The 27017-nt window shown below is 36.4% G+C and overlaps 2 protein-coding genes across 3 annotated transcripts in view; one reads left to right on the plus strand and one right to left on the minus strand.

Moving 5' to 3' along the window:
• Positions 1–22139, plus strand: part of LOC128990300 (ankyrin repeat and BTB/POZ domain-containing protein 2) — a 119783-nt gene extending 97644 nt beyond the window's left edge. Inside the window, exons 17-23 of the mRNA XM_054412629.1 lie at positions 1078–1243; positions 3212–3317; positions 7817–8022; positions 11310–11469; positions 11671–11804; positions 12136–12318; positions 16393–22139. Coding sequence (XP_054268604.1) covers positions 1078–1243; positions 3212–3317; positions 7817–8022; positions 11310–11469; positions 11671–11804; positions 12136–12318; positions 16393–16602 — 1165 coding nt within the window. The 3' untranslated portion in view covers positions 16603–22139. The remainder of the gene's footprint in view (positions 1–1077; positions 1244–3211; positions 3318–7816; positions 8023–11309; positions 11470–11670; positions 11805–12135; positions 12319–16392) is intronic.
• Positions 22140–24457: 2318 nt separating this feature from the next.
• LOC128990480 (structural maintenance of chromosomes protein 6) overlaps positions 24458–27017 on the minus strand; it is a 43899-nt gene continuing 41339 nt past the window's right edge. For both annotated transcript variants that reach the window (XM_054412850.1, XM_054412851.1), the window contains exons 20-21: positions 26189–26319; positions 24458–24754 (exon numbers count right to left, since the gene is read on the minus strand). In XM_054412850.1, coding sequence (XP_054268825.1) covers positions 24733–24754; positions 26189–26319 — 153 coding nt within the window. In that variant the 3' untranslated portion in view covers positions 24458–24732. The remainder of the gene's footprint in view (positions 24755–26188; positions 26320–27017) is intronic.

Genomic DNA, 27017 nt, shown 5'->3' on the forward strand with positions numbered 1-27017 from the left:
TTTTAGGTTAGGCCTATACCTAACTACCAATCCGACTTATTATTTATTTATTATTTCTTCTAACGTTTGAATTTATCATTAGGCCTAAGTTATGATGTTGTTAAATCAGATGTTTCATTTTTTTTTTAGAATTACGTTGTATTATCACACACAAGATTTTTATTAAATATCCTTTTTCATCTGTGATTTTACTTTTTTTAGACTGGATAAATTTTATTAAATTCTTATTTTTCACTCTAAAATAAACGCATGAAATGTGTTTTATTTTATAGTAGCACACAAAACTATATATTGTCGATAAATTAATGTACAATTCTGAACTAGGCAATACTCTTTTATGGTGAAATTGTGCGAGCATATACCCCATGAATTTTTCAAAACTACCAATGAAAACCTTGAATTATGCATGAATTTTTTTATCTCACTTTGGTGGCAACCCTGAGCCTGCTTTCTTCCTTTACAAAAAGATTGCAACCACTCTCAAGCTCTACCACCTTTGCCATATTTTCTAAATTTTGAAAACAGCACATTGTGATCCAAAACATCGAAAGCTTTTGAAAATCTAAATACAAAGACAATGTATATTTACGTTTGTCAATGGCATCAGTGATAGTACTGACATGTCTTTCTAAAGCAAGATCAGTGCCTTTACCTAAAATTATTTTACTGTTAATCTGAACACAAGAAAACCCCTCTTCTACGCTACAGTCCAGATTCTGTACCACCCAACGTGTCTACATTTTTTTGGGCCAATTTTTCTTGTATTTTTGTGTCTATATATGCGTTTTGATGACCCTTCACAACAGCAATATGAAAATTATTTTACTTTATCCCTCGTACAAGTGTACTCAGCTGTCCTTGATCATTGGGCTTATTTCAAATGGTCCTGGCTAAGAACCAGCTGGTCTTACAACACCGTGATACAGGACATCTCACTCCTTTCTACACTCACCGTTCATTCTTATTCAGCTTGAAATACCACCAAAGTTTGTGTCGCTGTGTTAAAGAATCGAATACAATCTTTTACAATCGTTATCAGTTGAGAGCTAAGTATTGACGTATAGTGTTGTGTGTCAGTGCCATAGCCGTGGCTGCAGCCCATGGACAGAGAGCTGTACTACACAAGCTGCTGTCTCACCCTCTGTCTCCCAACACCAAGGAAGTGCTGTCACTGGAGGAGATACTGGCAGAGGGAGCTAACCAGCTGACTGCTGACCGTCGCCCCGGCAACCGCCTCAGAGAGGTACCCACTACAATCCTAATAGTTTGATAAATTTCATTGGATACTGGTAGAAGCGTATACGTTCAAAATCCAATCCACCAGTCATTATTTTATTTCACTATGGGATAGACCATGAATCATTAAAATAAGCTTATTAAAGGTTTTTGCAATATAGGCTATTCTTTTGTTGTCACAGATAAACCACTTGAAATTAGAAGTGTTGTGAAGTTTTTATTTAAAAGTGGCTACGGATATTTTAGTTTCAACTATTATATTAAGATCTTAAAGTTTGATCTTAAATTCCTAATATGTTATCCAAATATTAGAGGATTTTTGTGAGGAAAGCAGGCTTTTCTGAACAGGACAGAGCACTGGCACAATTAACAAGAGACCATGCACAAAAGTTGGAATATTTCACTGTCACTGGCAGCATTTTCAGCCAAGGGTGTTTGAGTTGTTTTAGTAAAAGAGAAGTAATGAGCCTTGATTGTTATGAGGTATTTATGAGTATATTCTAGGGATGGACGGGATTGAATTTTTAGTTCGGGACGGGACGGGATTTTTATTTCCTTCCCAATTTTCGGGACGGGACGGGATTTTTTTCTGTGCATAAAAAGAAAGTACTGTATTGCAGTTACCAAAAAAGACATACAAAATCAATTTTTACCATTTGTGGCACTGATCTATAAAAACCAAAAAATGGGTAACAATTTACAGGTACCTATAGAAACTTGTGACTAGCGGGTCACGAGGTGATCATCTGTATGACTCACGGTCACGGCGCGATCGTCGTCATGACTCGCGGTCACGGCGCGATCGTCGGTATGACTCGCGGTCACGGCGCGATCGTCGGTATGACTCGCGGTCACGGCGCGATCGTCGGTATGACTCCGCGGTCACAGGGTTATCGTCGGTATGACTCGCGATCACGGCTCGATCGTCAGAATGACTCCGCGGTCACGGCGCGATCGTCGTCATGACTCGCGGTCACGGGGTTATCGTCGGTATGACTCGCGGTCACGGCGCGATCGTCGGTATGACTCCGCGGTCACGGGATTATTGTCGGTATGACTCGAGGTCACGGCATGATCGTCGTGACTCGCGATCACGGCTCGATCGTCAGCATGACTCCACGGTCACGGCGCGATCGTCGGTAGGACTCCGCGGTCACGGGATTATTGTCGGTATGACTCGAGGTCACGGCATGATCGTCGTGACTCGCGATCACGGCTCGATCGTCAGCATGACTCCACGGTCACGGCGCGATCGTCGGTAGGACTCCGCGGTCACGGGATTATTGTCGGTATGACTCGAGGTCACGGCATGATCGTCGTGACTCGCGATCACGGCTCGATCGTCAGCATGACTCCACGGTCACGGCGCGATCGTCGGTATGACTCGCGGTCACGGCGCGATTGTCAGTATGACTCGCGGTCACGGCACGATCGGCGGTATGACTCGCGGTCACGGCGCGATCGTCGGTAGGACTCCACGGTCACGGCGCGATCGTCGGTATGACTCCGCGGTAACGGCGCAAACGTCGGTAGAACTCCGCGGTAACGGCGCGATCGTCGGTAGGACTCCGCGGTCACAGGGCGATCGTCGGTATGACTCGCGGTTACGGCGTGATCGTCGGTATGACTCGTGGTCATGGTGCGATCGTCGGTCCAATAATCGCGGCCACGGCGCGATCGTCGTTATGACTCCGCGGTCACGTCGTAATCATCGAAATGACTTCGTCTCCTGCGTTCGCGGACCTATCGCTCGCAATAACGGCGTTATCGGCACTCGCGAAGCTGAAAAATTGCCGACGATCAAACCAAATCCCGTCCCGAAAAATTCCCGAGTCAAATGTAATCCCGTCCCGATAATCGGGAATATTTTTTTCCCGAAAAATTCCCGAAATTTCGGGACCCGTCCATCCCTAGTATATTCTATACATTGTGTTTACTGCTTAGCTTGTATGAATGTGTGATTGTTGTTTAACAGTCGGGCAGTGAAGGCCAGGCACAACAGCAATTGCTCAAGTTGTCCAAACCACAGATCAAATGTTTACAAGAGGCAATGTACCACAGCACAGAAAACAACCATCTAGGTCAGTATATCACTCTGTATAGTGTAGTCAAACTCAGACTCAGCGTGATGTGGTCCAGTTTTAGAAATGTGTACCAGAGGACTAATTTGTCAACATAAAAAAGTTAACATAAGTTTTAATGATAAGTATACCTTCCTAATCAGTTTGATAATCTGATCAATAGAATTGTTGAGTGGGCTTTTAAAAACCTTAAAAGAATGTTACCAGTTATGGTATTAGTCTAGTTTAGGGGTGTGCGATGCATCGAAAATGCATCGAAATTTCGATTCGATTCGATTCGATGCATCGAATCGCGATTCGATTCAGTGGTGGTCAAAAAACGATTCGATTCACGAGGGAGTCAGTATCCATATACGAAAAACGCCTGCAGAAAGTCAATGCAATACCCGCAATACAGGAGCGCGTTGCTGTTGCGTTTCCTTTACGAAGGCGTTCTTATTTAATACATTCTTTGCATTAAATATAGCTTTAATTGTTTTATATTTTTTTGTTTTGACATTGCAAATGATTAGAGGTTTGTTTTTTGTCTTGATGTAAGCAGTGTGTGAAATATTTTACTACTGTGAACCTAGCCAAAACAAGGTAGGTTACTCCAAAATCATTTTAAAAATAAGTCTGAAAAATTGTTACTTAATACTTAACTAGTAAAATTAATGTTATAGACTGATTCATTTGGTATTTTTGTTAGGTGTCTGCCGGTCCCCGTCCCCGAATTTTTGTTGGGGCAAAAGAAAAAAAAAAGAATAATTTATTTCCAAAGAAACACTCTTATATTATTATATCTATTATTACAGAGGAATTAAAATGTTCAAATGAGAATTAAAAATTAAGTTGGCTCACGACCTTTAAGAATAAAGACACAACAGAGCAATTGCCGCACTGCCACTAGCCAGAGCCAGGTCTAGTCGTCTACTGATAAGAGTAACAAGACAAAAGCCGTGACGCAACACTAACAGTGCAAAGAAAACAAAGTCAAAAGAATAGAAAGACTATTTATCCAGACATACTAGTATAATCATTTATTGTTTATTCAATACCTAATTAAAAATATATTTTATTATTTTACATAATAAATTATAAACAAAAGAAATATCTGATATAGTGAACAGATCTGTATCTTGGTTAGATGGGGTTAAAAAAATATATTTCTAAGATCCAATACAATATTTACAACTCACAAATTACATTGAATTAATTTCTTTGAAAATAATCTCTAACAGTTTTGTGTTTTTGAATAAAGAAATATATTTCTTTGTCTCTACTCCCTTGTTTCATCACTTGCATTTTGTCAGCAATTGAAGCAACTGGGTAGCAACCGGGTGGTGTAAGAGGGGAGGGGGAGGGTCTATGACCTTGAATTCACACATCGTTGCCCGGGCCTGGCTGGTGAGACTGATTCATTGTTTTTGTTGACATACTACTACCCTTCCTTAAGAGAAAAAGGCCCTGCTGTTCCAAAAACATTGAGGGTAGTTTAAAAACATTGACCTGTGTTGCCAAGGGCACTAGGCTAGAGGATAGCATTTAACTTTCTTGTCTCTTGATTTAATATTATTTTAATCTTCTATATATTATTTAAGAGTTACTTTTCGGGTACCTAATTAGTTGTGATATTGTTTGGCTTTATTTTATGGATTTTTAATTCTTTTCATTCATTAGCTATCAAAATCAGTTGTTTTAGGATTTTAATCTCTTGCAGTAGGTCTATACTACTGTATGACATGATATGCATTTTTTAGTCCTTATTAATTATACCATAAACAATGTTTGTATGTTATTTACTGTTTTTGAGTTTTATAGGAAATTAGTTTACACAATATCTTTTCTTCAATGAGTTCTCCACTTGACATGTTGCTTCTAGCCTATTACTATTTTAGGCCCTATAAAAATAATGCCTAGGTAAAGCTGTAGGCCGGAAGGTATGGGGGTTTAGTGAGTGGGAGAAAATTTCGCGCCGTTCCGGCCAAACCTCACATGCGGGGTTGGTTCGGCAGATTGGCCACAACCTAAACCCCAACTCTCACTTGTTAGCTGCGGAGAGCTACCTTCTGCCACTGGGTGTTGGTCCACCTACAGAACCAAGTGAGGGGGGCCCTAGACTAAGGTGTAATGTGATCCGTGCCAAGAGTCTTGTGGCACTGGGGGCCTAATATTCAGTGTCTTAACGGAGCCTTCTGGGAACCAGGGGTAACCCAGTCGTACACACCCCTTACCTCTCTAATCGGGTCACTGGGGAGGTGGACTTAAATACCCGGTATTCGTGAGAACAATGTAGACAGTCTGACCAAAATGGAGGAGGAAGGTCTACTGAAATCTGACGATGACGACAAGCTCGCAGAAACCGGAAAGGAACGAAAAACGACTTTCCAGGGGCGAGTTGCAAAGATGGAGGATAGCGGATGCTTTAGCCAAAGGCGAAAAGGTGCTATCCAGAAGTGAGAGGAGGCTGGTGTGGGCTGCCAAGCACCCTAACTCTGCTGCCTGCAAAGCCAGTTCCTCCAGGAACTAGGATGGTGGGAAAAAGCAGAGCAAGGGTGGTACCCCCAAAGCTGACTCTAATGAAGCCTCCAGGAAGAAAGGTGGAGGCTGTGCTGACACAGCCACAAAGGATTAGCTGGTCAAGCAAGTTCAGGAGCTGAGACCTTTCAGGGAAATCTCGCTACGGCTTGCCCCAGCCAGAGACCTTGTGAAAGCTGTGAAGGTATATTTAGGTGCCCAGCCCTACAAGGTCTGCGTATGAGATCCCTCGTACGAAAAACGACTTTCCAGGGGTGAGTTGCAAAGACGGAGGATAGCGGATGCTTTAGCCAAAGGCGAAAAGGTGCTATCCAGAAGTGAGAGGAGGCTGGTGTGGGCTGCCAAGCACCCTAACTCTGCTGCCTGCAAAGCCAGTTCTTCCGGGAACTAGGATGCTGGGAAAAAGCAGGGCAAGGGTGGTACCCCCAAAGCTGACTCTAATGAAGCCTCCAGGAAGAAAGGTGGAGGCTGTGCTGATGCAGCCACAAAGGATTGGCTGGTCAAGCAAGTTCAGGAGCTGAGTCCTTTCAGGGAAATCTCGCTACGGCTTGCCCCAGCCAGAGACCTTGTGAAAGCTGTGAAGGTATATTTAGATGCCCAGCCCTACAAGGTCTGCGTATGAGATCCCTTGGCCTATTGATGGGAGATCAAAGGGAAGAACAGGTCACCATAGTCAAGAGGCTCTCACGGTTCACCAAGGACCTGGGATTTGACAGAGAATGAGGACCTGTGAACGAGGGTGCACAATAAGCTGTTCTAGCTGCGATGCAATCCCATGGTAACTTGTAAGCCTGGCCCTCTGTTAAAAAAAAAAAAAAAAAAAAAAAGCTGTAGGCCTACTGATGCCAATAATAATTCTTTATTTATGATGATGTAACAAATAATGTAAGTGTGAGGTTATTATACTAAGGAGGTTAGGAGGCAGGGAATGAATGATACATATTGCATGGTGGAAACATATTATTTTTATTTTCTTCTTGCTTGCAGTCCTGAAGCCGGTCCACAGGCCCTAAACTTGTGATATGTAAATTTATTTCTTAATGGTCTTTTTATATTAAGTTCCATTCAAATTTGTTGTAATTTAGCTACCGGCACCTATTTAGTTATTTAAACAGTTATTAAAATGAGAATGAATGTCTTGATAAAAAAAATATTTTCTTCTTTCTTGCAGTTGAGCCAATTCAAGTAAAAATTATGAAATAGGCAAGTAAAGCAGCTCACTGGTATTTCCAGCAGTTATTCTAATACATATGATTGAAAATAAATATTTTTTCACCTAAAATTCATATGTAAAGTATGAAATAGGCCTAATACCACATCAACAAAAATTTGTATTACACAAATGTGATACATTTTAATTATTGTTAATCCACTCAATTGACAATTATGAATAGAAAAATACCGTATTGCTTCGAATCGAGTTGCATCGAATCGAATCGAAAATATTTTGAATCGAATCGTTGCTTCGAATCGAAAATTTTTTGCTGCTTCGCACACCCCTAGTCTAGTTTAGTTAATTAATTTTAACTCATTGGGTTTGCCGGAAGAAAATAGCTCAAGATGCAACCGAGAAGACTTGATTCAACTGTAAATTTAGCTAAAACTCAAAGAAATATGAATAATTCCAAATCTCGTTTCAGTCGGTAACTATCAATGGCCGACATTCAATGATTTATTAGTCTCAAGAGTTAATATTTTGATACAAAAGTTTTGTATTTGGTAGTTATCAAATAAGTTAAATATTTACATTTTTCTAATATTTCTTGATTTTGATTTGTCGATATCGACTTATGGTATACCTGGGAAAAGTATAATATTAGTCTGGAAAACCTGGAAAAGTCAATGAAGGAATTGGTTTATTTTCCAAATTAAGTACCAACCCTGATAAACCAAGGCCATGTGTGTTTATTTAGAATGTAATAGATGCAGAATTTAATGTTTCTAGATTTGACTGTCAGCAATGTTTTTTTGGTTTGTTACAGAAATCACATTGTACATACGTAACCTGGGCATCGCGTGGACGTTGCACTGCTGGATGTACACCTTGCAGACGGCTCATGACCATCATCTGGAGAACATGATAGATCAGCTGCTACAAGACTTCCTGCAGGTGTGGCCGGACGACTGTTCCACACAGTTTGTAGACGAGTGTCTGCCTCTGCTGTTCAACATCTTCCGTTACAGCAAGGTTAGAGTTTACTGCAACACTTGTGAACTATTATATTACAAATTAAATTAAAGAATAGCAGCTGGTTAAAGATTGTTTTGGAAATGGACAGCGTTCAGCTAACGTATCTTAAAAAAAGTTGAGTCCAGAGGCTATAAGATTCCCAAATAAAAGATCACAAACACTGAGTTGATTCAAAATGGAGAGCTTCTTCACAGAGTAGATTAAACAGAAATGGCAATTAAAATTCATAACTGGAGTAATCTAATCCTCAGTGTTGCCAACTATGGAGCACAAAAAGATTTATGGGAAATAATTTTGGAAGCTAGCTGAAAGGGAAATTCGGGATCGGGATTACAACAAGGCTGGGGGAGGATTTCAGAATTTATTTCCACCTTTTCAATTGGAAATTTTAAAATTGACATGGATGGTATTTTCTGCCTATAATTATTCAATCTACTCTCTGAAAAGGTCCTATCTATATTAGTAAAAAAATTTCACTGTTGTTTTTTGTTGTGTACTGTTACCCTGGACAACAATTTTCTCAGGTAAGCTTGAGGAACTCTATCCCTTTTTAAAATGATAATAAATAAGTATCATTACTACTTTTTTATGCAGTCACATATAGAGGTGTGCGGATATCCGAAACATCGGGTCGGATTCGGTTCTGTTCGGATATCCGTATCTGAACCGAGCCTAAATTTGATATCCGACACTATCAGTTATATATCCAACTTTTTCGGATAGACAACATATTTGAAGTTTTGGACAGAAAACTAAATCTTCATAACCATCATTAGTTTCCCAGGACAAAATTACAGCAATACGTTTCCAACGACAACATAACAGCAAAGGACAAAGAAGCCGTATGATGCAATACCGATGTCTAGTTTATAGTCGTTATCGGCTGTTTTGCTTTACGATTAGATGTGCTGGAACGAACAGACAAAAAGCAGAAAAGTTATTATGGTCAACTCGTGCTTGTCTCCTGATACTAGGGGCGCATTGCGTAATAGTTTTTTTTTTTACAGTACTGTTTTAAAGTAAAAAATCTAGCCTACTTCTGTGCAGTTACGTTAACAATAGATTTAATGTTTCCCGAAAAAATTCAGAATAGAAACAATAGAAAGGCAACACAAGAGAAGGGTGTGAGGGGTTGGGCAATGACCTCGAAAGGAGCCCGGGTAACGAATAGCAACAGTGAGTCGAGTAGGCCTTGAGGGGGGAAGGGGTGGGTACGACCTTGAAGCTATAAATGGACTTGCACTACTTCCCTAAATCTAAAGGACTGGCGAGTGGTATTCCAATCACAGGACAAGATACGTTGTTTTTGGGGTATTCATTGCCCGGTTTGACTTTGGATTGTCTTATTGTGTAGAAACTTTGAACAATCAAAAATTAAATTAGAACTAACCACGATTATTTAGCATTGATTGTGTATATTAAATTATAGGGACCAGGGGAAATATACAAACTTTTGTCATGATTTGAATTTCAACATCAAAATACAATATTGCACAATCATGATATTTTAGGTCATTGACCTTTATTATGCATCCGGTATTGCTGTTTCAGAAGAGAAGCACGTTGATAAATTATAAATTGATATTCCCGTGGTTAAAAAGAATTATTTTATAAACCTATAAAACAAAATCATAAAATCTTACATAAGATAATAACAATAACAGCAATTGTAAAAAGGGTATAAAGCTAACAACGTCATTATACTTTCTCTTTGTTCTTCTATTTCTTGGGTTTCCCTTCATCACGCATTCAGCAAGTTGCCTAGTTGCCATGGTTACTAATCACCCATGTCGTCATCAGCTTTTGTGACATAGGGCACAGCAGGGGGTAAAACTTGCCAAAAATCGGTTAATTTTAACCTATTATTTAATTACCAATGTACTTTATTGGTACTGTATTAATAAATTTGCCGATTTTTGTCAAATTTTACACCAAATTTATTGAAATTTCAAGGTGAATATCAATAAAACAATTATAACCAAATATTTTTATTCATTTAAAAGATTGATTTTTGGTATTGGGTTTCCCACTGAGTGCAGCCGAGCGGCACTAATGAGGGTTGAATCGCCTTGGGGTGAACAATAGACGGCTTATCAGACCCGAGCCTCCCCAGTGGTCTGGAGAAAGCTTGTAAATTAACTATTGCACAAGTGTGACTTGACATTGGGCTGCTTCAAATTTGATTTTTTCAAATGAACTGTGATGTTTCAAAATCAAAAACAATAATTTGGGACCATACTGCATAACAATATAATGGACTGCGATAATTGTTGAATATACAATCCATTTTTAACAAACTAAGATTATACTATTTGAATACAATTTTTAAAATTATCTTGGTATTTTTATTTTACTTGGGGTAATTAAGTTATGTAGACTAGTGAATTCTCGGTTCATCAAGGTTCTACTGAATTATGTTTGGCAGTGAATAAGTGTAGAATGAAATTTATAAATTCTGGGATACACACCTTTTACAGAGTTATAAAGCCTAATTGCCCTAATTAACTTGCCCCAACATCAAATCTAGAGCCCAGCTTGTTGCGTGATGTTTTCTAAACTTGGCAATACCGCAGAATGCAACATAAGGCCAATAACCCGTTCCAAAAACGTCAGGAAATACAATGTGAAAATAAACTTGAGATAGAACTCCTTGTCTTGTGAGAACCAGGAAACAACATAAAACATAACCTCAAGTAAACAAGCCCAAACGTTTTGACATCAGTTCTCTGAGCTAAAGTGTTGTGTGGAGATTTTGGCTTCTAGTGTACTTAATTCAAGCAACCAACTTTTGAAAATAGATGTTGTGAATTGTGCTTTTTAAGAGAGAAAAAACTGTGGACGTGGCTAATTTGAAATTCTATATGATTCAAAATCGTCATTTAAGTTTATTTACACAGCTTTACAGTGTTTTATAGGTTAAAAATGCATATGCAGCTTATTATTAACCGCGCCGAACTATCCGAATCTGAACCTCCCAATATCCGATCCGATCCGAACCGAGCCTCAACTATCCGATCCGAAATGAAATTTCACTATCCGCACACCTCTAGTCACATAGTAACTTTTGATGTTGTTAAATATTTTGCTAGCCATATATGTATGTCACGTCAGATATAAATAGTCCGCTATTAGGTAACAATGCCATATTTGTTTTGAATTAATTTGTAAAAACTTGTACTGTAAAATGTATTCTTAATGTGCTCAACGTGACATAAAATTAAAATATAGATGCTAAAGTGGTATAATCTTTCACATTAATTTATAAATTTCTTTTATCTTGGTAGAACGAGGGTACCACGCTTCTACTGGCAGACATATTCTCCACTTGCTTTGGTTGGGAACCGATCAAACGTATCCGAGACTCTACACTGAGTGGAGGCGCTCGCATCGACCCCAAGTTTGTCAACAATGCTGAACTCAGTGACGTCCAGTTCAGGGTCGAAGGTCAGTATTATCACAAATTTGCTTAGTTTAAAAAATTATTCTTAAGAATTTTGCAAAGAAATAAATGGGTTACATTTTTTATAAGTGGTAGTGGGTAGGCAACATCTTGCAGTTGCTGTGCAATATTTGTCAATAATTTTAATAAAAACATCCCTATGAATTTAAACTATTCTAATCCAGAAATTGAACCAATGATTACAGGTCGAGTGTTCTACGGACACAAGATTGTTTTAGTCACTTCATCACCGAGGTTCCGAGGAATGTTAAGCTCCAAACTGTGCGAAGGCAACCCACCTATTGTCCAAATCAATGACATACGCTACCATATATTTCAGGTAAGGATTGTGTAGTTTTGTAATCCTCCCAAATCTTTTTGGGAAAAACATTTTAGAGCCTAATGAGTAGGACATTCCTATTCCCTTGTCTCATCTACCTTTAGGCCTTCTTGTGTAATCATAATTGTGACAAGTGTTTCTACTAAATCAATAAAAACTTTCTGACAGAGAAAAGCATCTGGCAGTTGTTTGAATAATGAGCAAAAATTGTATATCATAAGTAATACTGATGGAAGCTGCTGACAAAATTATACAGCTCAGATTAGTATTCTGGATAGAAATTTTACTCCCCTCATTGGCTTTTATATCAATCATTCTGTATGTTTGACAGCTGGTGATGCAGTATCTGTACAATGGTGGCTGTGACACTCTTGAGGTTGATCACAACGATGTGTTGGAGCTGATGGCTGCGGCCAACTTCTTCCAGCTGGACGGTCTGCTGCGCTTCTGTGAGGCTCAATGCTCCGACATGGTCGATTTGGACAACATCGTCTCCATGTACATTCATGCCAAGGTGCGTGTCCGAGTAGATTAAACAAATACTTTCTATACAAGTATACATCCAATAACCAGATTTAGCCAATTTTTTTATCAAATGAGAACATAATTATTACCCTAGCTAAATGTATTATTACTCTTATTATCTATATAATTAATACGCTACATGAAACTTTGTCGGTTGAACTCCTCCGCCATTTCTTAACCGATTTTGTCCATTGACGTCTCATTGGAAAGAGCGTGTCGCGTAGATTTGCAAACTGGTATTACATTTTTGAAAAAGTCCCTTGGGCTCTGCCCCAGTGGCTTTGAAAGTTCCCATGTTATCCTTATGAAGAACATAATTGTTTACATTTTGATCAGCTGTATAATTTAATTGCTGTTATTTATTTTTCAATTCAATGAAACGTCTTGAGTCAGGGTTGCCACCAGCCATGAAAACCTTGAAAAGCGTGAATTATGCGTGAATTTAGGTGACCATGAAAAAGTGCGTGAATTATGCGTGAATTTCGTCATTGGACCATGAATTCTCAAAATCATTATTAACAATTCAGCCAAAACCCCTAAATGTGCTGAATCAAATACTCCGTATTAAAACCATTCTCGAAATGAACACCGAGATAAAACGTCAAAGTGGGAGTGTCGAGATAAAAAGTTTTGTTGCCATGCCACGAACAGAAACGATTGCGTAGTTTATTCAAGGTCAAATCCGATCGTAACCGACGTCAGCCGAGTAGTCTAGAGATGGGAATTATCGTTGTTTTCCGGCAACGGTTATAACGATAATGCAGCTGCCCAATAACGTGTTGCGGCAACCTGTTATTTCAATAACGATTGCCAACTCGTTGCCGCTATAAACCGTTGTCCGCCGGTCGGTCGGTGTTGCGGCGCGTTGCTCTGGTAGCGTTGCGGCAACGGCACTAATGGCAATGCATGTTTTCGTTTTCGTTGTCGCGCGGCTTTCCTGCAACATTGTGTAGATACACTGAGCTAAAATTATAACTGGATGTAGCACTGCCATGGCAGAAGTCTGTCAAAAGCGTGTCGCTGATTTTGTTAGGTTGGTATAGCAGTGAGTTTTTTCATCCAATAACATGGCTTCTTTATAACTCACACCTCACGCAAACATGGCGGCTGGCGACACGCATCTTTGACATTCAGTGCTACCTCCAGTTAGAATTATAGCTCAGTGTGTAGATAGATACGTTATTATAATAACAGGGAGTTCTCCGCAACGTGTTGCCGCGATAACGTTGCCGTGGCCGCAACACTGTTATTCATCCTGTTATGTTATAACGCCCATCTCTACCGAGTACCGATCTACTGATAAAATCGATGCTTTCGGAGCTAAAACATCGATCACATCGATGTTTGTTCCGTGTTTCTCGTCTGGTCTAAATAAACCAACACAGCCAATTAACCTAAAACCAATACAATTCAGTTACGGAAAACATCAATATTTCATTACTTTTGTTGGCCTAAAAGACCGATGTAACAAACCAAATCATCGGTTCGGTAATCTACCATCGATGTAAACAAATAACTTCGAACATCCATAGAAAAGACATCGATGTTTCGAAAACATCGACAATCGGAATTGATGCTCGCTCTCATTCTCTAATCTCTACTCTCTAGTCTCTACTCTAGTGTTCGTGTGGAAGGAAATACAGAGTAACCATAACCTAAAAGTTTTAAACTTTAAACTGATCTGAATCTGAAACTTAGAAACGAGTCAATCGTTTGAAGTAGTGGTGGACACTAAGATCACTTGTTGCACTCGTGATTCAATTCAGTTTTGTGCTTCTTATAATTGATTACCCAACACAGTGGAACAAGTGTTCAGTTTAATTTTTTTTATTACTGATATATTATACTTCCGATACTTTACAACGTTAAAATAAGAAGTACCTTGCCTTGCCATAAAGGTCAAAATGGCTTGCGCCGGCTGGAACTTAATCGTCTTCTGTGTTTTTTTTGGTCAAATATGTCGTCATTTCAAACTACTGTCAGTGTTGAGTAAATGTGTTACAACGTGAGATTAAGTTTATTTATTTAGGCCTAAGTTGCAAGAAGTCAATGTTGTGCTGAAAAATGGTGATTTCGTTCTGAGGAAGGTAGCCTAAATGTGGTAAATGTTTTTTTGAAGCATATAACTAGGTGTTTTCAGTCAATACGAATCTAACTAATGAGATGTAAATTTAATTAAATAATTGTTTTAACTGTGATTTAAACCTGTGTAGGCAAATAATAATATATAAACTGATCCAATCTGAAGAAACATCCTCCTAACTAAGTTTATTTTAACCTTTTCTGTAATGTAATTAATTATTTTTTTATTACTTAATGTAAGTTAGCCTATGTCTAAACTTACATACATTCCATAACTTTTGTTTCGTTCTTAGCTTTAACTAAATATTTATTTACATAATCTTACCTTTTTAGAGTGTTTTTATCAGTCGGTCGGTAACCTTTAATCTTTCAATAAATAAAAGTTGGTTCAGGCCTAACTTAGCCTAGATTCAGCTTTGGATTACAATGTAGGCTAGCCTACTGTGTTACAGTATAAAGTAATAAAGTGCATGTGCGTTTTAGTAGGCCTAGATATGGCCCATTACTAAGTTAACCGTTTCTTGATCATGTTCTTAACATTTGTTTTTAAAGTAGCCTATCTTAATTTGATGTTTAGACAGTAAAGTTCTAGGCCATTGCTGGATTAACTAAGTTAAACCTTTTATGTTTGGATGCAATGTTTTTTAGGTTAGGCCTAGACCTAACTACCAATCCGACTTATTTTTTTATTTATTATTTCTTCTAACGTTTGAATTTATCATTAGGCCTATGATGTTGTTAAATCAGATGTTTCAATTTTTTTTAATAATTACATCGTATTATCACACACAAGATTTTTATTAATATCCTTTTTCATCTGTGATTTTACTTTTTTAGACTGGATAAATTATATTAAATTCTTATTTTAACTCTAAAATAAACGCATGAAATGTGTTTTATTTGATAGTAGCACATAAAACTATATATTGTCGATAAATTAATGTACAATTCTGAACTAGGCAACACTCTTTTATGGTGAAATTGTGCGAGCATATACCCCATGAATTTTTCAAAACTACCAATGAAAACCTTGAATTATGCATGAATTTTTTTATCTCACTTTGGTGGCAACCCTGTGAGTACTTTATTTACTATTTGAGTTTGTGTAAACATAACCCCCAAGACGGATCGTGTTAGTATGGTTTTATCTTAAATTTGTGTATTTATCCTTGTTTTGTGTCGCTATGACGGGTCGTGTTAGCATGATGGTAACTTAAATTTGTGCATTTATCGTTGTTTTATGTAGCTATAATTTGTTTATTTGTTGTTTTTTTTTTTTTTATGCCTCCGACGCGACGATAACATAACATAAGACAGGAGGCGTAATCGTGATAACGACCGCAGCTACAGAACAGTGGCGCGTAAAAGGCTTAACTCATCACAGTCAGCACCTGACCCTGGACAATCTCAACTATTAGGTTACAAATGCCCTAACACTACCCCAAAACGACTTTTCGTTTTCAATTGGCCCTCAATCAATAACCTGTGTTGCCTGTACAGCGAGGCATTCTGAGAAGGAAAAACCGGCCGGAGTGCTTTAGGTTTATCAATAACGAAGATAAACATATTCTGAGTTACACACCGGTAATCTTTGAGTTGACTCTTTTAAATTCATTATAAATATGACAGTTATTCGTTTTGAAATAACTCCTGTAATACTTTGCAATTGCTCGAATTCGAGCAACATGTACACTAGTTATTATTATTATTAGTATTATTATTATGTTTCCTGTGTCACTGAGAGGTTTTAGTGCTTTGTCTTCAAATCTGAAGGTAGCTGGTTCTAAGCAAGTGAGATCGATTTTGGACCTAGATGCCGTCTGTTGTTGGGCTATCAAATAATGATGCTAGAAGGTATACATTAGGTAGTAACATGACCGGGTTTGGATTGTTGTATTGTTCCTTTAAAAGTGTTAAAAATCTTAATGGTATTTATAAAAAGAGAAAATTTGACAAATGTCATAAAAGTGATTTTCTTCAGGTGTACAACGCATCCCAGCTGATGGAATACTGCCAGGGGTTCTTGCTGCAGAATATGGTTGCACTGTTGACTTATGATGACTCTGTCAAGAGGCTGTTGTTCGGCAAGAAGCTGCACAACCACGACGTGTTGGCAGGACTGCTTCTCACACTGCAGGCTAGGATCAAGGCGAGAAACAATACTACTCGTCCTCAGCCCAAGCCTAAGTAGTTTGTGTGATTAGGCCAGGAACAGACACCATCTATGTAAAACTGTAAACTTCAAACACACCTTAACAAGTATATGCATTGCTATTTGGAGAACTTAACATTAACGTCACACTGAGCTGATATTCTAATTTAACCCCTTATGGTGCTAGGCAATAAAGTTAAAAAAAGTGTGAACTCTCTGAAGTTGAATTTGTTCAAGGAAAAGCTCTACGCCAGGATTGTGATTTTTAGAACAAAGGAATTTCAGCTAGCTTACCTTAGATTTCCTTAGATTACCTTAGACATATTTGTAATCTAGGTTTGCCATAGAATTTTGAAAACACAAAATTATACAATTGTACCTTATGTCCTCTGTAGGACGTTGTCAAATGTAGACAAAGACATAAAATTAGCTGTTGCGAGTTTACAGCCAGCCACCATTTTGTCCATCTCTCCATTTCTACATGTCAATATACAACTCAGTCCTACAAAGTTCCCCAATAATAAAATATTGTACGTTTTCTGTGTGTTCTATACACTTTATGGTATGATATCTGATATCCCTTTATTATAAAAATAATTTCCATATAGTTTGAGATTATTTCAGATGTGAATATTGAAGTAGATTAGAACTTACATCAGTTCCTGGCCTAATCATATGTTCATGTGCCAAAAGTCAACTCTCACATAGTTCCTTGTACATCACCTCCCATGACGTAGGATCACCCTGTATATTGTTTGTCTGTTGTGTGCTTCGAGAAAAACAATAATCAGAAAATACTTGCCATAAACTGTGACATTTTGTGTAACTTTAGTTAGTTTTTTCGACAGGTGTTAAGGAACACAACTAACATTTAATGAAGATGGAAGAAATCTAATTTAAACATTTATTATATGCAGTAAAGTTTGTTTTAAAATGTCCTTAAAATATGTCAAAAACCGTTCCCCTAAAATAACCTATATTTTTTTCAAATCATTGATACTGAAATGAATAATTTTCCAATTTCCAAACATCATTTTGTTATTCTAATGGTAAATATTGATATTATATTATTTGTTCTGTTAAGTATATTTTATACATTTTTAATGCTTGTTGAAGAATAACAAAGCTTAGTCCAACACCCAGGGGCGGACTGGCCCGCCGGCCCACCGGCCAGTGGGCCGATGCGCCTTCTCAACATTCCAATATTTGCGCCCTCGTTAAAGGAAAAATTCATAAAAAAATTTAAAAAAATGAGACGAGATGTATTTTTTAGAAAGCAAGAGGAAAAACTTAGAGTAAAAGTTTCAGCAGTGAATAGCAAAACATAAAGTCGGGTGTGAGACCTGAATAGACACTGTCGACAAGCAAGAGCAAAGCAGCTCTTCTCTCTCGTACGTGTAGGCCTACTCCGAGTGGAAGGCACTTACTTTACTCTGTGGTCTGAGCTACTTAAAAACAGCTGTCCTCTTCCCGCGTTATTTTACGCCCAACCCGAAAAAACTGCACTGCGACCACGAGTACTAGAAAAATACCGGTATGGATCATAAACATAAACGAATGACGTTTTTGGTCCGAAAATAAACATTATTTAACATTGCTTAAATGGAACTGCCAAATCATATGTTCAATGCTCAGTATAGGATTCGGGCCAACGACATCATTTGTTTATGTTTGTGATCCATACCGGTATTTTTCTAGTATTCGTGACTGCGACTGCATCAGACATCGGTCGGTGTCACGATGTCGTCTGGTCTGTGGTAAACAACTAGTGAAGATAATTTAATATTATTCATATTTGTTATAATATTTAATTATTGCTCACACTATAACTATTTCACTTTAAGTCACATTTAATTTTTATCAATATCAACTCAACTCTCTTGTAAAATGGCGTTTGCCGTGCATGTAATAAATAAATAAATAGTATGAGCTGCCAGTGCCAATTAAAATGTGACTCTCTTTAGTGAGTGTCTAATTTGTGTCTCTGTGTCGAAAGCTTCAATTTATTTTTATATTCTTTACCTACACAGGAAACATGAACGAAAGCAGTATTGTAGAATCACTACTTTTAGAAAATTTAAATAGATTTAGTGACAGTGTATTTGTTAACTTAACCATTACACAGTAAAGGTTAAACAGTAAACAGTATTTTAATATGTGGCTACAGCCTATTAATTAATTATTTCAATATGCACTATGGCACTAATTTTACCTTCTACCCAGACTAAAATACCTTCGTAGTTCTCTCTAGGCTATTTCGTTTGTAGAAATAGGTTAGGTAGGCCTACTTTAGGGTTACAGTTTTGACTTAATGTAATGCTAAAAAGTTGGTTTTGTTCACAGTGAAAGCGTATTGTTTGTGTTACAATAATTTCATAGAAATCTAAAATATATAACTTCTGCTATTTACAGTGCCAAAAAATACAACAGTTGCAAGTTCAGGCTGTAAACAGGAAGCAAATGATTATTTATATTGTATGCATGCAGCCAAGCCATGCAAGGGAAAACAAAGAAAATACACAAATATAATACAAAAGAACCTAAGAAAATCATTTGTATTTTTATTTTTGTTAGGATATTTACTGTCAGAATAGCACCAAGTCGTGTGGGTAAATAGTCTAAATTTGGTAAACCAAACATTAATCAATAGTGTCAGTTATCAGATTTCTGATTTTCCACTGTTAATGCCTCTAGATTGCGTAAAAATGTGAGTTTACAGGTATAATTTTTAAAAAATGTCCCGTTCCATACCCCCCAGACCCCCCGGTTGGCGCCTTCGGGCTGGTCAAGGTTTACGCCCTAATAGAGTACCCAGTCCGCCCCTGCCAACACCTTGATATAAAATTGGTCGTAATTGTTTAGAATTACAGTGTTAAGTTAAGACATATACGTTATTTTTTAAACATTTACCCTGATAGCTTAAATTTATATTTTTAAATAACATCACCTCAAAGTGATAAATAAGTGGTTTCTGTAAAGTAAAAAAAACAACTGTTGACATAATTGCTATATGCTTGCCATATTGTGCTCATAATGTAGTGTATAAGAACAGAATATTATTGATATTATTTGTAGTTTAGAAAGTGTATAGGTTTTTTTTACTACAACTATACAAATAAGTTGTTGTTTTTTCTACAGTATTTCACACTGGACGGTTACTACCAGTGTAGCTTGTGTATGATAATAATTTTGATGTATTATTAACTCATTTTTAGTGACAAAACATGTCTTGGTTGTTGTATTTATTTGTAACACATAGCTGTATAAAATTTAGGAACAAGTTTGTAAATACGAAGGAAGATGTACACTACAATAATATATAAGTATGGTGCATTATATTGTTATTGTTTATATTGTTGGGAGTTGCAAGTGAACATTCAGATAGTTCAGATTTAAATAGACTATTTTTTACTGACTTTGACTTGTACCCTTAACATTTGCAATTGCTCATAACAGTGAAACATGAACGACTTTCAAAATATTCTTGATTGTCAACGCTCCAAAATTAAAATGTATCCTAAAAATATAATAACTCACAAGTCACACTCTACTTTTCCGATTTGGGCACTTAACGAGCAGGTATAACCTCGTTAGATGTTTTTTTTATCATGGGTAGAAAAGTCTCTCAGAAATTAAACCTTCAATAATTACAACAAATAACATTTCAATATTAAGAGCAATGTTTAGAAAACCTTTTAGTTTTTCCTTGTAACAAGTTTTGTTTTTGTAACTTCCAACAGTGTGCTAATGATTACAAACTTCTGCATTTATGCAAGCATTTCTTTCCGTCTTTCAATTTATATTCTCTTTTTGTATGAGTTTAAGCTTAATCGTTTCTTTAATTACTAGGATTGATTGTATTTATCAGTATTATGGCTATTGCTCTTTGCTCAGTACCGGTAAAACTAGTATTTTTATTGTGCAATTTATTTTATTCTATTTTAACAACTAAGACCTACTAGTAACTTGTACATGTGTAGACTCAAAAACCTTATTGTTTACATCAATTTTGGATCATAACATTCTGACAAGAGTCAACAAATGAACAAAACTAACTTATCATCTGTGAAGATGTGATGTATAGACAAATAAACGTTACTATATAATTTATAACTCTTGCAACAACCTTTTGTACATGTATAAACTTATCTCTAACCGATGGTTATTTTAGGTTTGTTAATTTTTTACTGATTTAAAAATACGAGAATTCAGTTACATACACCACTAGACTGTGTTCTGTTAGTCCATTAGAGCATATATTTAATATATTATGTGGCATATAAATTAATACTATAGAGTCCTGCTATTTTCAATGTCCACCAATTGTAAACCTAAGTTCGGAAATTCTTTAATATTCTTGTTGAAGTTAGCAATGTTATCACAATGTCACCGCTCATGTAAAAGAAGCTGCCAATATCGCCACAAAGTTATCAAATTAGCTGAAATTAGTGTTATTGATGTGCTGTTGCTGAAGTTAGTAATATGCCAAGAACGTTGAAGATTTAAGCGATGATTTTGCAAACGTCAAAAAGTCCATGTTGTTGCTAAGAATGTTGTCGATGTTGCCTGAAGTTTCCTAGAATCAAACAACAAAATTTGAAATTTGATGATGTCCCAAACAACAACAAAACTAGTGATATCTACATAGCTGGTGGCAAATTCAGCGATACCACCAAAAACGGCAAAGGTAGAAACATAATCGCGAACGTTAGCAAAATTAGTTATGTCTCGTGAACAAACACTAAAATGACACAACCACATTGTCATTGTATCCTGTGATTGTGGCATGGCCTTAATCATCCTGCAACATCGTCACCATCTCTTTTGATTGCGGACAACATGTTTTGCCAATCGCAGATAGACGGCAATCCTTCATTATTAAAAACATTGGTTTATTCCAAATTCCCGCTGCTCCTCTGTCCTTAAATCCAATTCAAACATTCATTAAAATGACCTAACTTGTCCTGTTAATACAAGTTTTTATTGATCCTGCAAAGTGAAATTACAACCACCCTTGAATTTGCAAACTCATTTTCAATCAACATTTTTCTCTTCTAAAATGTTGAATTAAGATACCTATTTTTCTCTCTAGTTTAATCTTGTGTTAAATATTGTCACAAATTCACAGTACTTAAGGTTTTGCATTTAATACACAAACAAATGTTCCTTTATTTCTGTACATGTATACTGTGTTATTATCTATTATGTTGATAACGTATGTTTTATAATCTTTGTGATTAAAATTGTGATTCCACTATATCAGTCAACATCACAAAATGAATTTAAATTGTCAATAACTTTTCCAATACTGTTTGGAACTCAAATTGCATTACCTTTTTAGTTGTGTCATTTCAAAAGGAAAATACACTGTTAACTTAGTTGATTGTCCTTCACTTCAATGGCATTTTGTTTTGTTTATAATTTTACAAAGTTTATTTATTGTATAAACATCATATCACAGCAATATTTGTAAATGTAAATAGTTTGTACCATATCAGACCATTAATATTGTTATTCTTCTTTTCGGAATTGGCTTTTTCTATTAGGATGTTATCTGTTAATTATAAATTGTTGCTCTTTGTAAGTTTGTCTTTTTTTATAACCTTATTCCTTGAGAGTGGATATGGTTTGACAAAACTTTGTCTTGCTACTAATGATTGGAAATTCTCACATGGAACCAAATAGGTTTGGTCAAGAAACTCATCGTTAAGTAAAGTCTTTAAAATCCTATTACAACATTTTACTAAAGTAAATGTTTATTCAGTGATTGACAAATTAACAAGGATGCCTGGGATGATTACCAAGCATTAATTTGTTTGTTAAATTTCCTCAAATTAAATTTATCCTATTGTTTTATTACTTTACCTTTTTGTCATCACACACTTGTAACTATCAGGGTACTTTGCAGGGAAATTCTGTGTAAACAAAACAACAAGCTGTACGAAATAGAGTACAAGGGTAATAATGAAGTTAAAAACATTAGAGTAATCACATTTTTTATACAAGCTCAAGTTTCATACAATAATTAGTGATGTGTCAGTCAATCACTTAATTTTGAATCCCAAGAATAAAATCGGATTCAAGATTTGATGAGCTGGATTCAAAAACCAAATCTCAAATCATTAAGAGATCAACAAATTTTTAAAGATTCAAAATCATTAAATTTGAGTATTTGACAACAGTAGAACCCCTGCTATCCAGCCTTGGTTTATCTGGAAACTTCTAGGAAACCAATATCAACAAGTATTTAGTGCTTACAGATCTTACAACAGACTATGGCCTAATAATTGTACATGTCAATCTATATAATTAATACGCTACATGAAACTTTGTCGGTTGAACTCCTCCGCCATTTCTTAACCGATTTTAACCATTGACTTCTCATTGGAAAGAGCGTGTTGCGTAGATTTGCAAACTGGCCTTACATTTTTGAAAAAGTCCCTTGGGCTCTGCCCCAGTGGCTTTGAAAGTTCCCATGTTATCCTTATGAAGAACATAATTGTTTACATTTTGATCAGCTGTATAATTTAATAGCTGTTATTTATTTTTCAATTCAATGAAACGCATTAAGTATATTTATTTACTATTTGAGTTTGTGTAAACATAACCTTAAAGACGGATCGCGTTAGTATGGTTGTACCTTAAATTTGTGTAGTTATCGTTGTTTTGTGTCGCTATGACGGATCGTGTTGGCATGATTGTAACTTAAATTTGTGCATTTATCGTTGTTTTGTGTAGTTATAATTTGTTTATTTGTTGTTTTTTTCTTTTAAATGCCTCCGACGCGACGACAACGAAACATAGCCAGGACTGACAGGAGGTGTAATCGTGATAACGACCGCAGCTACACATAGTGGCGCGTAAAATAGGCTTAACTTATCACAGTCAGCACCTGACCCTGGACAATCTCAACTATTAGGTTACAAATGCGCCCTAACACTACCCCAAAACGACTTTGCGTTCTCAATTGGCCCACTATTCGTTCTCAATTGACCTGTGTTGCCTGTACAGCGAGGCATTTTGAGAAGGAGAAAACCGGACGGAATGCTTTAGGTTTTTCAATAACGAAGATAAACATGGTCTGAGTTACACACCGCGGTAATATTTGAGTTGACTCTTTTAAACTCATTGTAAATATGACTGTTATTCATTTTGAAATAACTCCTGTAATACTTTGCAATTGCTCGAATTCGAGCAACATGTACACTCGTTTATTTTAATATACTATTACCTAATTTTTTTTTTTATCTGAATGTATAGTATTTATTTTTGTTCATTACCTAACCGCTTTTTCCAATAGAGAAATACTCCATTGGCTTTACAAACATACTAAACACTACTTTTGGCTATGCTGTAGAACCTCAAGTCTTTGATTAACCTGTCACCTTATAACTCTGTTATCTGTCACCCTACTACAGTACTTAGATTATATTCGATGGAATTTTATTTTTGCTATACGAACATTAAACAAGTACGAACCAAATAACAGTGCTATATTACTCTAGAATGTAGGCTTTAGTAATTTAAATATAAGCATATTAGCATTATTCACTTGTACAGGGTTTAATATCTTCCGTTTAAATCAACTTTCTGTACAAGTGCTGATCGGCGCTCAGACAACCACTGTTTCGCCTGGCTACTGGTGTTTCCCCGAGTTACTAAAGACGCTGCAATCAACGGAGATAAAATGATCGACTCCTGCTGACTCTTAGTAGAGATTCTACTGTATTTATTGAGTTCACATTATATTAGTTGAAAGTACTGTTTTTATAATAGATGGAGCCAAATCATTATTGGGCCAGAAGCATAGTCCTATGGTGGCCGGATATAAGGAGTTCTGTGTCACTAACACTAATATTATAACAAAAGAGTGAGTACTCCATGGAAATAATGACAAATGACACATTTATTAACATCATAGAATCTGTTTGATCACAAGTGTACAAAAACAACAAAATACAAATGGTAAAGTAAAATATCTGTTTACTTCAATAACAAATAACTTATCTAATGAGCAGCTTTAAAATGGAAACTTTTAGGTTTAGCCTGAATTGCTCATGATTACAAGCCAACGTAAGGTAAATAACAAGAAGGAATATTTAAAAAAAACTATATAGAATAGAGGAACCACATCTTTTCTTATTGGTAGAGAGACTGCCGAATACTGGGTTACTGTCTTGGTGGTTTGAGTCTGAAAAAACAACAAAACATTAAAATTAATTTGCAAAGTAGTTTTATCTATGTTGGATATTAAATTTATAGTTAATTAGCAATTTATGTCCTGGGATGACATAATTCATGCTTGGAACACAAGAAATACATAGAAAATAAGAAATAAGTTATGCATGAACTCCTGTAGTGGCAAATAACTATCAGTTCACTAGCTTTTTCAATGTTTTTTGAGATATTTGGTAAAATTTGTAAATTTTTGTGAGAAAAAAAAGAGTTCTTATCGATAACAAAATTCAATCATTAAACAAATTTGTTTCTGAAAAATTATTATAGAATATTATTTTTTTACAATCTCAACAAAATAGATCACCAGTATACATATACTGTATTGTCCTTTAATACCAATAACTATTTACAAAGGTTGTCTATAAATTTAGGTTCCCAAGCTACTGTCAAGACAGAGCTGAAGTCTGAAAACTGTTCTAGGCTAGTCCCCGCCTCCAATCTTGCTGTGGTAGCTGTATAAGACAGGAAGGAAACCACATCATCCATGTTTAAAATTGTATTTTCTTTTTCTTGTTACACCTCTGTAATTTAAGGGACCTCCTATTGAAACCCTTGCCAGTTTAATATGTATGTGTGGCTAAATCTCAGCAGTGCATTATGTCGGGTGAATCAATGGGGAATGAAGAGGAAATTTTGCTTACGGATCAGCATATTTGAAACTACTAGTACTAGTAGTTTAAGAATATCTCCCCTCAGATTAAAATTATCAACTTATCAGTCAGTGGTGACGGGAGCTCTTGAGAGACTTAAATCCACAGACATTATACATTGGAGTCCCGATAATCCGAACTTCGGTAATCCAAAAGACTGCTTAATCCGAAACAATTTTTATTTTTTTATTTTTTGGAATTAAAAAAAAATTAAATAAAATTTTTTTTTATTTCTGTTATTTAACTTTTAACACAGGTGGCTGTACCTCATCAAAGTATTATGTAGCGGCCGGGCGAGATAGACTTGTTTTATGGTATTTTAGTAAATATTTCGCCATTTTTAAAATTAACATTTTTCATTTTCATCCCGGGTTCCAATCCCGCCAAATCACCAATGGATTTTATTTAAGTTATGCTGCAGCCCCTAGGTCTAGCATAAAGTAATGTGAAAAACAATCCCGGGCTCGTGCCTAGCGGCCTAGTACTAAAATTTTTTTTAATAATTTAAAAAATTTTCAAAAATAAGAAAAAACAAAAAAACTTTTAACCCGAAAAGGGTCTGGTCCCAACCATTTCGGACTATCGGGACTCTACTGCATTGTTTAATACTCATATTTTGGTTTTACGTACATTTCAGCCACTGAGCTGTATCATTTAGTGAAGCATGGAATTACCAGAATAAACTGTGATTTCCACAAATCAGTGCTGTTTAGTCCTTCTCAGAAGGTCCGACTCACCTGTGTATGGTTATGTTGTCCGACGTTGGTATGCTACTGGCATCAAGCGGAGTTAAAAAGATAAACTGTTGGTTACTGTTGTTCGCGTGATCAAGCAACATGTCGATCACCACTTTCCGATTGATACCATCCTGGAGACACAGAAAAACCAACTCAATACATCAAAATAATGTTTATGCCACACTACACTATATTGACAAATTTTCCATACAAGGATTTAGTCCATAAAACAGCTGTTTGCCGCCAGCTTAATCAAATGGGGGTTTCATTGCGACTACTGTACTATAATGAGTTTTACCGGACACCAATTAGCTGATTATACTGTATTTGGGTGGCAATGAGTGGTTATAAACAAAAACATAGCCTCTCTTAGAGGTCTAGCCTATTCATAATAAATAAATAGAGGATAATTGATATTATGGCTCTTTTAGCGAATTTCCCTATAGGGAAGTAGCTATTACCGTAGGTCTCATGGTAAGACTTAGGCCCGGGACCGATTTACTTTTTCATTTTAATGTCCCCAGAGGCCAAAAACACCATTCGTTCAAATTTTTATATATGTATATATATATATATAGATTTATATATATATATATATGTGTGTCCGTGAACACGATAACTTGAGTAATTTTTATCCGATTTTGATGAAATTTGGTTTGAAGGTGTAAGGCGGGATAAACTTGAACGAGTTCGCGATCCAGCATGATCGGACCATGGGAACAGGGTTTTATGGGGGGTTTTATGGGGTAAAAATTGGTTTTTCTCACTTTTTACCCTCAAAACACAAAATTTCCCAATTTTTCTCTAAACCTTCTTAAAGAGCTTAAAA

This window comes from Macrosteles quadrilineatus, unplaced genomic scaffold (genome assembly GCF_028750875.1).
Source record: "Macrosteles quadrilineatus isolate MER2022 unplaced genomic scaffold, UCM_ALF_1.0 Scaffold_3__2_contigs__length_128488019, whole genome shotgun sequence".
Lineage (NCBI taxonomy): Eukaryota > Metazoa > Arthropoda > Insecta > Hemiptera > Cicadellidae > Macrosteles > Macrosteles quadrilineatus.